The 14,235-nt window shown below is 38.4% G+C and overlaps 1 protein-coding gene across 2 annotated transcripts in view; it reads left to right on the top strand.

Annotated features, from left to right (window-relative positions):
- Nucleotides 1-14,235, top strand: part of Sans (SAM_USH1G_HARP domain-containing protein Sans) — a 33,015-nt gene that overhangs the window by 5,882 nt on the left and 12,898 nt on the right. For both annotated transcript variants that reach the window (XM_022829963.2, XM_086967515.1), the window contains exons 2-3: nucleotides 11,044-11,325; nucleotides 14,068-14,165. In XM_022829963.2, coding sequence (XP_022685698.1) covers nucleotides 11,111-11,325; nucleotides 14,068-14,165 — 313 coding nt within the window. In that variant the 5' untranslated portion in view covers nucleotides 11,044-11,110. The remainder of the gene's footprint in view (nucleotides 1-11,043; nucleotides 11,326-14,067; nucleotides 14,166-14,235) is intronic.

The following is a 14,235-nucleotide window of genomic DNA, read 5'->3' as shown; positions in this document are numbered from 1 at the left end:
ATGATTCTTACATTTTGTAATACTTGGCACACTGTTGAAGTTTCCTTACTGATAGCTTGTCTAGATATTCGACTTTTTTTTGAAGATTTGCCAGGATTGAAACGCATAGTACTGTTTCCACGTTCCATTAGTTCGAACAAATCCTTTAAGAAATCTTAATTATGACCTCTAAAGCAGATATCTACATTTTTGGAGAATTTAAGTTTCCTTACTTTAAAGATCCATAACTCCTGAATGGCTTAGGATTTGGATTCCTTTGAGCGGCAGATAAATAAGGGCACCTTACGATACCAGATTTAACCTAGGCGAATTTTAGCATATTCACTGTCTTCGCCATATATATATATATATATATATATATATATATATATATATGTATAGGTCATAGTCATAAATAGCGACAGATTATCGTGCTAGCTAGATTTAAATTACCTAACAAGCCGAAGTAAAAAAAAATAAATAAACGTTTAAATACCGTAGTCCATCAAAAAACAAATAAAAGATAGCCGTTTGATGCCAATTATAAACGTGTGTTTATTGTGCAGTGCCTGAGGGAAGGGTCTTTTGGGGTTAAGCACTGATCGTAATTTCCGGATTCACAGGATAAGAAAGCTTGATAATCGTGCTACGATGTCACATTATAATCAAATATTGTTTCACAAGAAAAGTGGCACACGAAATACTTGTTTTTTACGCCGACAATCATTTCACCCCGTTCCACGGGTGATAATTACGTATGTCAAGCGATAGTGATACCGACACAAGTGTTCCTTTCATTGGGCTGATTTTTTTATATCTCTATTTCCCTGTCTTTGCTTACACACAATGACACAAACACAGTATAGTTTATATATCATTTATCTTTTTAAATATACAGGCTGCTATCTCTTATCGCTCACAAGCAACAGAAGCCGACACCCGGTGACTGCTGGAAGCAGTGCTGGCCTGCAACTGCTTTGGCTTCTCATTGCCCAACCCTTGTGAAGTCAACTAGAGGCAACCGGCTGCCTAGCCTAGTGCCAGTTGAAGTTTAATTCACTTTGAAAGGCTGCTAGTGTTGCAGCTGCTAAGCTAAAGCTACCGGTTCTTTGAGAAGCTCTCCATGCTCTTTGTAGCTATACAGGGCCCGCCAACCAAACTTATTCAGAGACGAACCAAACTCATTCGTTCATTTCTGTATATTGGAACGTCAGCGACTTCATTTAGCTTTTTGGCCATTGGCGCCATGACCAACCGATCTGCTGTCACGTTTGCTGCTGATGGGTTAGCTCTGCCGGGATCAATCCCGTCGGACTCATAGATTGTTGACAAACAGCAGCGGCTTACGAAAAGTTTAGAATTGATGGTGCTTTGCCGCGCGGATGGTTGTCACCTTGCCTACTATAAGCGGTTTACTTTTATTTCAATTGAAATTGGAAGGGAAAACGAAAACACGTTATATTAATAAATAGCCTTACTACTACCGTGAATATTGAATTGTAAAAAAATTCTATGGAGACACTCTACTTGTGGGTAATGCTGTGAGATGATTATTCTAATGGAATCAACAGTGATTCACTGTTGTCTATTGATATCTAGCCACATTTAATAACAAAAGCGCTGTTTCGTCTTCGGATAGTGTCGGATTGTTAGAAAGCCTCAACGAGAAATCTATAACATACGGTATTTACGGTAAACGTATATATAAAAAGCAATCACTGTAGTTAATTTTTGACATGTATGAGAAAAGGCTTGTGATTAATGTCGGCGAGTACAATCTTAATTGAATACTGATTGATTTAAATGTAAAATCGATGGGTGTCCAAGATGAATTGCAAAAAAAATGGTGTGCCTTTGGGAATAATTTGCTGTCCTAATTTTTCATCTCTAAAAGATAGCAGTAAAGTACGAAGTGCTTTTTACAACTATCCATCTGTATGGGTCATTTTTAAGGTTAGCTGCAAAAACTAGTTTTGCATATTAGACAAAAAAAATATTAATGAGCCCCATTTGGAAACATCTAGGGCAACGTTAATGCAATAGAATATCGAGTGCAAGTATAGACAGGAATCGTCATTGTCTACGTGATCACCTCCGAAGCTAACCAGAAATTTTTCGGCAAGCGGCTCTTTGCTAGTAAGCCCTCCACTGTTGGACAGTAGCGTGATAACAAGAATGCTTTCATTTGAGAGGAACATCCCAAATATCACTATAGTAACATTGTGCATATTTATACCATTAAGATAAATATAGATGTTTGATACAGTCCAATTCGATTTTAACTTGATAGATACGTGTTTAGATTGAGGCTAAACGCTCTTCTAGAACAGAGAATTTATAATTGATACACATCCATTTATTATCGTAACCTACCAATATTCCGAAGATGAACAAGTCATCGTCGACAATTCGACTTAATAGTCGGAGTAAAAGCCTCTATTGACCATAACCGATCACGAGTGGAACTATCAAGTTTCATAGGTAAGTTCACCAAAGAAATTTCGTGTTATAGCGGTGCCGAGAAGGTATGTATATTCCATTCTATTGTAGCTTAGTTTAAATTGGTATGTCGAAAAAAAAATCTGAATTAATTGCTTCAATGTTGTGTCTACCTAATGAACAGAAGCTTTTCACGAATATTCTGTAATGATTTAGCACATTGTCCTGACTTTGCCCAAATCAGACGGTCAATAGAATGCTTGACGGCGATGCCGGACGTAAAACTCAAAACACCGAGACGGTTAATGCAAAGTGTTTGGTGGTCTAATTTTGAAATGAATGAAATTAATTTTGAAATTAAAAAGAATCCCACTTAGTTTTGTGACTGAGAATTTTATTAATGTTTAGATTTTTAGATTAGATATTAAGAACGTATATACGGTGTACCTATTCGAGTATCAGTATTTGTTGTATAATTCATCTTTGCTTACTTAATTAGGTTTTAGTTATTGAGATACTCTATGTAAAGAGCTCTATATGTGTGAGCTATGAGGAAAGGAAAGGAAAAGTTAGAAAAGAATATTATTATTATTATTATTATTAGAAGAGTACTGCAGACCCCGTCACATTGTGTTAAAGAGGGTACTTTCCAGCAACTTTGTAGGTTAAAGGTCAGAAGGATGGGTAGGCTACCTCTATAGTATGACTCCTGTTTTTCGACTCTCAGGCTTAAAATCGCCGCTTTCAAATTTACGTAGCAGGAAACACTCAAACTGAGCGGCCATTGGCGTCGACGTTCTGCTAGAGACTAAGCGTTTTCATCAACTCCTGCACCGGAAGTGGCTTCGTGTAAAACTCGCTCTGATTTGGCGATCAATGGCTTCTGCTTCCATCTGTGATGGCGGGTTGGCATGACGGCAACGTTTGCAAAGGCGCACAGCAGTAGCGGCACCAATAAAACTAATGAAATGACTAGAGTAAACCATTTTTTACAAACCGACCGTGTCATCAGAATGATATAATAACAGGAACAGAGTTTGAATAAATCTAGTCTGTTTCTGAAGCAAATACGTAAACTGAAGCAGACTCCGTTGTGCGAAAGACTCTGAAAAAGCTCCTTCTCTAAAGTAACATTGAATACAAAATAATCAGTACTATAAGAAAGCGTATTTTCTATATATATATAAAAGTTACTGCTATGATATTACGTCGTCAAGAGTGTTGTAATTTTTTATGGCGCCATGCGTGGAGACGGTAATTTAGAAGAAAACAAAAGATAATTTAGACTAAGGATGCTGTTACAAAACTGACTCCAGCAAATAGTACGTGCTAGTCATTTATCATGAATATGGTTAGGAAAGTTAGCTATCTCTACTTGTGGGTAGTAATGAAAGTTCGAAGCCTTTCACTGTTCTTTTGCTGCCGAAGACCTAGTCAAATAATTCTAATCTGTTTGTAAATATTCATCGGATAAATAGCTCGTAAAGCGGAACATTCGTAGATGAGGAAAGTGAAAGAGCAGATCAAGCACGATAGACAAAAATCTACACATTCTTTTTATTTTTTTTATGTACGTATATTACTAGTACTGCTGTAGTCACTGTTTGGTTACCAGTTGGTCCTGCTTCGTGACCACGATTAAAAATGCATCATGTAGCGAGTTTGGGGCAGGAAGGGCCTAGTGTTTAGGAGCGTGACCGGGTAACCGGGCGGCCGCGAGCGTGCCTTCACACTCCATACTTCACTCCCGCAGAATAGATATCCCCGATACAGTGCTTATAGTATGAAATGACTTCGTGCATCAACTAAATGATGCTCAAAGTCATGTACAAGCAACACACAAACAAACAAACAGCAAACTGTATTGATAGCCAGAGGTATACATTGTATTCTTGTTGTTGTTTCGTCATCACATGTTTGTTATTGGGAGCTTACCGTATAGGTTAATGTACATCTATTAGAATGAGAAGTAATAGTTTCGCGCAAATAGAGACTGCACGATATCTATTATTTGTTGCAGAGAACTCAGTATGGTTGTTTACCGTAGTCGATTATGTATGATACTAAAGAATCTACCTACGTTTGCGCGTTACTAAGTTATGATCGTAGAACGTAAAATCGTATATAATCAATGTCATATTTCTGCAGTTTACAGACTACTACCACTAGTACGAGACAGTTGCCATCTCGGCAACGAAAATACACCATTGTCACATGTGGATTATTGATTTTATAATGTTAACAGCATCACACTGTTTACATTTACTTGCAAAAATACATTCCAATTAATAAGACTAGGCTACCCCGAGGTACTATTGAGTTGCACAGTTCACGATCGGAACTCATCGTTCGAACCGAACCGTACAATTTCCTTTTTCCAAGAAATAAAAGAGTGAAAAATCAAAACTTCCAAAGAAAGATATTCTATAGATGTCAGATCTGGCGAACATTACTATTCTAAACAACATTCTGCAAAAATATACGAAGACTACCGGATGTCGTGTGTTGCTAGAGCATTTGCGCCTGATTTACGTAAACCGTGTGAATGGGCCAGCCGCTTTCTACCTATAAACCAATTAGCTGTGACAGTAATTGGTGAGAACAACATGAAGTTTATAGTAGTCGGTATTCGTATTTATGTAGACAGTGATCATATGTGATAGCGGTACGAGCTGGTCGCAATACCTATTACATTCTTTTTGGCGTTTGCTTGCGTTGGTTTCGTGTATTGTCGACTTCTAAGCACATTCGCCCGTGTGAATTCGCAGAGCCGTTTCCAGGGTAATTAAAATCGTCTTCGGCAACTCGGTTGGCCCTGTCTTATTTATTCGAAACAAGCGAGAACGATTTTAAGATGCACATTCGTTGGCAGATATTTTTAGAGTGTTCCACATGTATAACTACGCTCGCGATAACTTCTTTGGCCAATAGTAGCTTCCGAAGGACACATTGCATTTAAGAACAATCCGAATATCTAACTGAAATATGACAATTATTTGTGGTTTGGCGTACTTCACACATCTATGTGAATTGAATTAATATCTTACAATTTTAAATTATATGCGCACGGACAGAAGATCACATACAACCCTAAATTACTCAAGAAATTCAAGATACATCTGCTAACGTTTGAATCAAGTTGTGACCTTTTTCGCAACGGCACGGTGTCACATGAAGGCTGGAATCATTTATTGTTTAGAAGCAAACTTTTTATATATTAGGTGCAGGGGTAATCTTGCCCTTGTGCTTATGCATCCTATGCTGTACAAGACGATCCCTAAGAAGCACAACCTTTCAACCTTTGGCACAGAGTGGACACAGAAATTAAATAGTAACTAAACCGATCAGCCGTATTAAAAAACTCATATGCGCATCTGACCAAATTTAACACGGTCGGCCTCAGACCTTACCCAATGCTCTGAATAGAAAATAGTATTCCAGAAAATGTGCCAGTGCTAACCGTAGGATATCACAGAATACGTCGACTGTCTAATTCTGAACTAAAGCCGCTGGTTCAACCGTATGCCTATTCAAGATCGATCTCAGTCACCTTCAGCTCCTGAAGGATAAGTATCAGTATCCAATGCTTTCAATTTACCTCTCATTCCGCCAAAGTGGACGGCAATAGTTAGAAAGCAAATAGACGATGTTTTCTCACACCGTCCACTCTGAGGCACACTGTGACAAAAATTGAATAAAAAGCCATCTTGTTAGATTTGGCATGAAGTATATTACGTTTCTTATTGCTAGAAATTGATAGAATTGAGTATGTGTAATAATAATATAAAGCGAAATATTGTGCTCTTTTAAATACTACCTATGCTGTGTATTAGTTTGCAGGCAAAAGAAAAATGATCTATAACAAAAGTTGGCATTTAGGCTTCCATAGCTTCATCATATGGCTGTATGAGGTCCCAAATTTAATCACCAAAAGAGGCATTTACGCATTCGATTTAGCTGTAGGCTATCTCTTTGATTGGGTTGATAGGGTTATTTCTGCTGCCTGTTTTCGGATCCAAAGATCATCTATTCGTTTGGTTTACTAATCGCCTTCTTGATCACTACTTTGCTAAACTTGGTTGCTTTTAAGGCTATTTTGCAATTCAAGGGTGTTTCTCAACAACGTATATCCAATAAAAACTAAGTTATCCCAGGCCTTCGCTTTTTTGAATTATCGTTGCCGCATCATGCCAGCCCACGTTTTCCTTGGTTTGTCAGTTTTTCAAAGCCGTGCGTTTTTTGTTAAATTTTTTAAGCCATATGCAATAACTACCAACGTGTGATTTTTCTAGAGCAAAAGTGTGATAAGATAGTATATAGACTGCGTGCAACTTTGACCGCTGAATGAGAAACTATCGACAGGCTTTGACACAGTACGTTTAGGTCAGTGGATAGAATAAGCGTTTAGTGTACCACCATTTTAGTGTACCACCGTTTTCTATTATCTATAGCTTATCGAATAAATTTTTTCGCGACCAAAAAGTGAGCGCATTGTAATTTATATAATAAAACATTTTGACCTATTACATAGGGAATACAAATTGTATAGAATTTGAACGCTCACACACATACTTTAATATACACACACGGACACATTTTTAGCTCTTTGAAAGTGCCATTTGACTTGTTTTTTAAAAGTCTTTGTTCTTATCGAAATCACAATGATCATTGCTAATATTTATTTAAAGTTAAATATTTCCTATTTTTCCTTTGAAATGATAATTCTCTATCATCAGTTTTAATTACCAAATCTACTTCAGCGGCAGCGACAAGCTTTACGATTCTATGTAAAAATCACGCACAGTCTTAGATCAGCTATCGTTTCGGTGATAATGAAAATAAACGTATACTGGTGGACGCGTAAGGGTAATCCTTCCTCATATCTTGTGCGTCAAGCAAGGCCTTCGGATCACGGGTGCTGGAAGGGAGAGCACATGGATGTTCTATCTGTGAGACGATATCACGTTTATCGTAATTTTAGTACAGTACTAGTCTACGGCAATATCTTTTATACATGGTAATATGCGTATTGATTATCAGTGTCTTTCTACAGTGGACAGAACAGCGTCATACCAAACAAACATATTGGTTATATTCACTAAGAGGAACGAATTTTTTCATTGGAATGAAACGTATCCTGATCCGAGCCATTTTACGAATAGGACTTGGCAAAACATGATCCTAGTTAAATGGAGCACTAAGTGCGTAGTGAAGGTGGGTCGGCTGATAGATATTAAATGGAAGTAACTGGCGGCTACAGTATGTTACAGATCGATTAGACTTTCTATCATATTGCGGTGGTAAACGAAGTAAGTTGCACTATATCCCAATCAATACGAAGTCGCTTCATTAATTTCTGGTATAACACACTATAATATTCTCGTGGAAAAGCAAACTCGGTTATTGTACCCAGACGGCCGATGCGCCTTGAAAATTTCTCTCACTCTATTGGAAGTCTCTGTTACAGGAGAAAGAGGAATTTGTGGGTGAATTGAATAGCTGTTCACACGACAAAAAACGGTGACTCGTCTCGTTCAATCGGCTTTGTTCTTTGTGCTACGTTATGAGCCACACGATCAATAACCTTGTCTTAGACCATCTGAGCATTGTTGGTGTTGTTGCTGCCTTTTGGGTCGGCCGGACAAATAGACGGACAGAAACTCTGCTGTCACGGTTCGACCATCGTGAATCTTCGGTCGATGTTTTACCGATTTGAAGTTATCTTTTTTCTTTGATTAGCCGTTTCTTATTTTCTCATACATTACATTACATTATGTGTTTTTTTTTTTTCGTGTAGAAAACTACCACAACGGCGGCCAAGGCAAAAGATGCAGCTACGGTAGTCAGTACTGCTCTTCGGGTAAAGTAAAGAGCCAAATGCATAGTGAAGGCTGCTTGATTAACAAAGATGAAACAGAAGTGACTGACGTTTATAGGATGACATGTTCGGCAACAGCGCCGCCAGGTTTAGGTCATATTACGGTACCGCCGTCGCAGAGTCTACTGAAACCGGTCACTGATAGGGATCGCTGGTGCTATCGTAGGCTACAACAAATACGATTACGTTGCGTCGCATCGTCGTCACCGCCGCCATCACACTGACAATAGTAGCGACACCGCAGATTTTTCTCATTACTTCAGCCTCTGCTACGACAGCAGGATGAGTTGACGTTGTTGGCGCCGCTGTCGTGGCTGACTGCAATAGATGGTGACTTATCAGTAGGTTTAGTTCATCAGTGCGTGTCGCTAGTGAATCGCCACGTCCGGTGACATCCGACCAGAGCCTCGCCACGCCAAATTATGAGGTGGCCGACGAGGTGCTGTTCAGTAAGAGTAAGCAAGCGAACTTTGTGTCCCTGACGAAAAACACGACCACAGATGGCGTGCGCTTTATTGCGACTATAAATAGGTAAACCAGACAAAACTTGAGTAGGCCAACAGTATACTCTTTCGAACTTTACAACAATTGCATCGCGTTTGATTTTTCTCTATAGACGTACAAATATTTATTCGAAACACTTTTGTCTCCGTTGTTTTTATGGAGGATATGAAACTCAAGTTGTTCATAGCATATATTACTGAAATCTACTGGATGAGATATCAATTATTTAAAATCGATTCGTTGGCTGTAGAAAGCGCAATTTATGGCTAATGCTGAGCGCATTCTATGTATAACTATTGTCGATTGTATTAAAATATCTCCAGTATTGCTGCCGATATCTTCAGGCGAATTATTGAAAGAGGGCGGGCATTTCTACGCACGATACTCAACTGTAGCTATGTCAACTAGCATGACTGAAAACATCGAACTCTAACAACCTCAATCCAAAGAATTCATTTCGTACGCGAATTTATCTCGCATAAGACTGAGGTAGTTGCCGCCAGCGCTGTTTTGTACTGTTGTTACTTCATTCGTATTGTAATAGGTGTGATATCTGATCCGCCAGTCGGCTCCGATCCCATCATTTAGATGAGCGTGTCTGCCTAATAAGATAGTTTTAATGTTATTTACTAAGTGAAAAATATATACTATAAGAACATGAGTTTTTGCCATAGTATTTTCTACCATTTTCTTTTAATGTCATGAGAACTGATCTAGGAATTACATTGAAATGTTTTAGCGGTGCTTTGGTCCACTGTTGTGCTTTTCGTATTTCTATTCGGAAAATAAAATGAAAAGCGAAGATTGTTTGTTTCATATAGAATGCGCATTAAAATCTGTCTGTCTGTCTGCCAACTACTGGAACAGGTTCCGACGTATTGTTTGCAGCATCAGAATTGTCTTAAACACAATTTTGATCCAATCGAATATTACCTAAACATGGCAATTTCTAGCAGAGGAGTTGTGCGTGAGACGATCATATGATGAAAATCGGGTCCTAATTTTAATAAAACAACTTACTGTATCAATAAGTAGTTATTGTTAAACACTTTTAGAATCATCTGATGTGGCACGGTTTGGAAAGCAGTGCTAAGTAGTGTTGCTAGAAAATGCGCTATTCGTTTGGCCACAAGGGCTAATGAATAGGGGTTACATATGTATAAAACGGTATTATCCTTCGATTTTTCATGTGCGCGATTGGAAAGGCTACACACTAGCATTGTAAAAATTGAGAATGTTTGATACCGATGATAAACAACAAAGCGAATAGAGACTAGCCTAACCTTATTTGAAAAACAGAAACTTTTGCAAAAGCATATCATTGTCACTGATCTATCTTAAGCTTTGTACACTCGGCAGTCTACAAAGGTAGTGTCTTGGCTCTCCGCTTGCCATAATTATTCTAGATCTCAAAACATCTCTTTTTTTTGGCCATCTCCTACGGAGTGGTGTATATAGTAAACTGCTTGCCGACAGTCTAAAGATTACAAACTATGAACAACCTAACTATTTACATATTAAACGTGATGAAGGTTGCTGTTGGAATCTTTGAATATTTTGCCTTATCAATTATACAATAGGAATTGTTAAATTTGCTGTTTTTTTTCCCCTGTTTCATAATAACAAACAGAGCCTTACTGTCAAACTTTGGCCGTTCAGTTACGTAGATGTGAAGTTGGGTTGCCCCGCTTAGCAGCGAGTGCCGGAAAAGTTTGTACAAACCCATAGCATGCAGTTGCACTATTCCTCTTAAATGTATCGCCGTTTATCCTATTTTTGAACTGCTCAAAAAGACAGGTATCAGAAGAAGCAATTTTTTTGATATGTGATGTGAGGGTCAGATCTTATATGATGGCATGGATTGCACGCGTAAATAACATATTTTAATAGCACTCATCGTGCCTTCTAAGACAATCATAACACTGGAAAAGAACACAATTAAAAGATATTTTTAAATTCACTTTTATACTTTTGTGGAAAGATACATTTAAATTGGCTTCAAAATCAGTTTACCTTGGCCGTCATTCCGAAGGCTCTAATAATACAGAATCATTCAATAGACAAGTTTTAGGAATATAGTAGAGTATACTTTTAAAAGCCAGACAAAATAAATCGATTCTATATGTACTTTTGCCGATATTGGCATTTTTTGATGACGTCAACGTAATGATATAATAAGTTACAAGACTACTATCATTCTAATACTTCGATCTTATTATCTTTCGACACTACCTGCTTTTCAGTGAAACAGTTTATTTATAACATCTGTGAAATTTGGAAGAAGTATTAAATCACCCTTCTTCGAGATCAATGACGTCGTCATCTGCCTTATCGTTGTCCTGTGGGACCACTACCGCTAATGGAGGGGATAAGTTTCATGCGGCAGCAGTGGACAACTATCTGGATATCCTACGGGAGACTACACGGAAAGACTGTAATACTCCTGATGACGACGGTCTCACGCCAACGCTGTTAGCGGCATACCACGGTAATCTAGATGCCTTGAGACTACTTGTTGGAAGAGGGTAAGTCAAAAAGATAGGTATCATTATTGCTAATTCTGCAGGATTTGTTTCAGTCGACACTTGCTATAGTACATTTTTCACAACTCGTATTGGAATTGCTGGCCACCTGTACAAAACAATTAGTATTGTCTCACTTACAAGATTTAAACTTATTTTGGGAGTATATGTGGTTTGATCATGTTCGATTAGTAAAGTTATCTGTATTGGATAGCCATACAAAAGGGGGCGAGCGAGAGAAAAAGGCTGTGTGTAAAGCACAATTTTTGAAGGTGATGCCGTAAGGGAATTGTGGTGCGCGTGGTACGCAACAGCATCCGGCGTTCCGAAAGTCGTACAGATCCACGAATTCATAAAAGAAGGCTTAGACATGCAAGAGACTTTGAGTGAATGCCTCCTTTCATCTCAGTGGTATTTGGTAATCGCAAAAATTCACCCGAAAGGTACCGTGAAGTATACCTAAGAGCTCCGGAGCGTCCGCTCGCACTTAATCTCATCACTTGTGATGGTGACTGAAAATGATAAAAAGCTGCCGCGACCTCTAATCATTGATTTATAGCGTATTTCATACCTACAAAACACGTTTTGACTCCAAATAAAAATAACCCGACCTCAATTGATCGTGTGCCCAAAAACAACGCAAAATTTCATGGACTCCAACATTTGGAGCATACAATGTCATTTTTGTTTAATAATAAAGTACTTTCCGTGTACGCAGCCGAGGTGCGACTTGAGCATTTACTTTTCTGCTTGAGACTATATGCACTTAGGCTCTTTAGTGGCCCTGTTATCTCATAATATTCATGTGTTGTTGAGGTTCCTGACGCTTTCCTATGCCCCCATCTCAGATGAGCTTGAACATTCGTTTCTTGATAACGAAAACCACACAAAAATGTCACACTGACAAAAATGCCTTATCATATATGTAACGGCCAGCTGCTGGAAGCAATGAAAGACGTTGTTTACGGAAATCGCTAGGTCACACATGAACTAAATTAATCAAGTGTCAATTCGATCGAACCAAGCGATTGGTGACCAGAACATTATTGCCGTACTCCACCCTTTAGCGATCACATCCGGCCCAGTCAGATATGTTATATGATCAAAAATATAATTAGAATAACAGCTTCAACATACGTGCATTCTTAAATAGCAATAAGTGTTACTTTTAAAACCAATTTTTAAAGACGCAGCTAGCATACTGAACGCTGGGTCTTCCAACTTTTATTGTTTCTTCAGAAGTTTCGTCGTTCTATCGACAATACTACCTTACTCGGTGAAGAGCAGAAAATGATTTGAAACTAGATGTGTGAATATGATGAATTCAGACAGTGAATTTCCCTATGGTTCAACACTCCAAAATGCATACTTTTTTTCCATCTGGCGTCGAAGATGACCCGAATTTTGTCTAAAATTTAGAAGTTTTAGGCAGGTATCCTCGTAGGCAGCCGCTGTCAACTTGATATACTTCTAGTGTTAAACGTTGATATTTTAGGAATAAGAGCATGAAAAAGAGCATAGCTCTCAAGGCCCTCCTATTTTAAGCCATGTCAACAGGAAGCACGATGTCTACTAGCGTCTTATTTTTCCTGTTCCGTTTGATACGCTCTATAATAAAGCAAAGTGCCCTTCAAAAGAGCGTTGGGGTCGTCAATAAACGCGCATATCTGGGCACAAGCAAGTCTGTTGGTACGTCCGGATAGTATGACTGTCCGGCGTTCTTGTCCTCCCCTTCACTTTGATTACTATAAAATAGTCTGACAACATCTGACACATCCTGCGGTGACAGGCTTTGTATTTCGGTTGCTATTTTCTAGAAAGCGGCGTCATAAATGAGCAAAAAAAAAACAAGGATACATCAAACTAAGTGGCTTTGTACGAATCGACATGATTCATTTGATGACACCATAACTCGTTTCAGTTAGGCCAGCTGTCGGACTCAGCGGCTATACCCCAAGCCCAGCAACCTGCGGAAGAACACTAGCAGGGGCTCTGACGAATTTACTAACCCGGACTTACAAAGAAAAAGCCTTTTTATTTACGGCGTAATAGCATCAGACATATCCATGAATGCTGTAGGTTGAATTCGGAATTCGTGGAAATCATTCTATCCTTATTAGATTTTTGGATACTTGAGCCAAAGGTACCCTCAAGTTCACTATGAATCTGAGAAAAAGCTTTTATAGGTTAGCGTGGTACTTCACTCTACGATTATCACTAGAACTTCTAAACAGCCTTGGTATTTATAATAATACAGTAATTATCGAAGAAATAAGGAAAACTATAAAGAAAATATTATTATTGTTGTCAAAGTTTTGAGGTGTTGTGAGGATGTTCTAACTGCTTGGACTTACTTGAACCTACTTATCCATTTATTTACTTATTTTGCTCCAGCCAGCTTCTCAATATTAATGTTTAAGGTTCAATCAGGCTGATGCACAAAAATCACGTTGTCGACACACACGAACCTTGTTCGAATACTGGGATATGGAAGCATCGAAATGTACACATGATGAGATGAGTGCAAATGATACCAAATATAATAAATTTAAATAAATGGTTTCGCTTATAGCCCTATACGTTATCTTTTTTAATCTACATTGGTACAGGAAGTTTTTCGATAACTTAAGATTTAGCAGGTGTGAATTATCACGCAAAGTTTAACACAATAGATGAGCACAGATTTCCTCCAAAGTTTCCACACTCCTAAAATTTGCCGTATTCTTTTTGCATGTGTCATTTTAGAGGGAACCCTGAAAAATGCGATCTCTTCGGGCAAACAGCGCTTCATCTCGCCGCGGCGAAAGGCCATATGAATTGCGTCTCATTTCTAGTCAATTTTGGTTAGTTATTTTTTTCTGACATATATTTAACTTTAGCATTGCCCCACCTAAGATATATATAAGAAGACAC

Source organism: Varroa jacobsoni, unplaced genomic scaffold (genome assembly GCF_002532875.2).
Source record: "Varroa jacobsoni isolate VJ856 unplaced genomic scaffold, vjacob_1.0 scaffold_248, whole genome shotgun sequence".
In the NCBI taxonomy this organism is placed as follows: Eukaryota; Metazoa; Arthropoda; class Arachnida; order Mesostigmata; family Varroidae; genus Varroa; species Varroa jacobsoni.
Note: the sequence above shows the minus strand (reverse complement) of the source record. Positions and strands in the feature narration are given on the sequence as shown.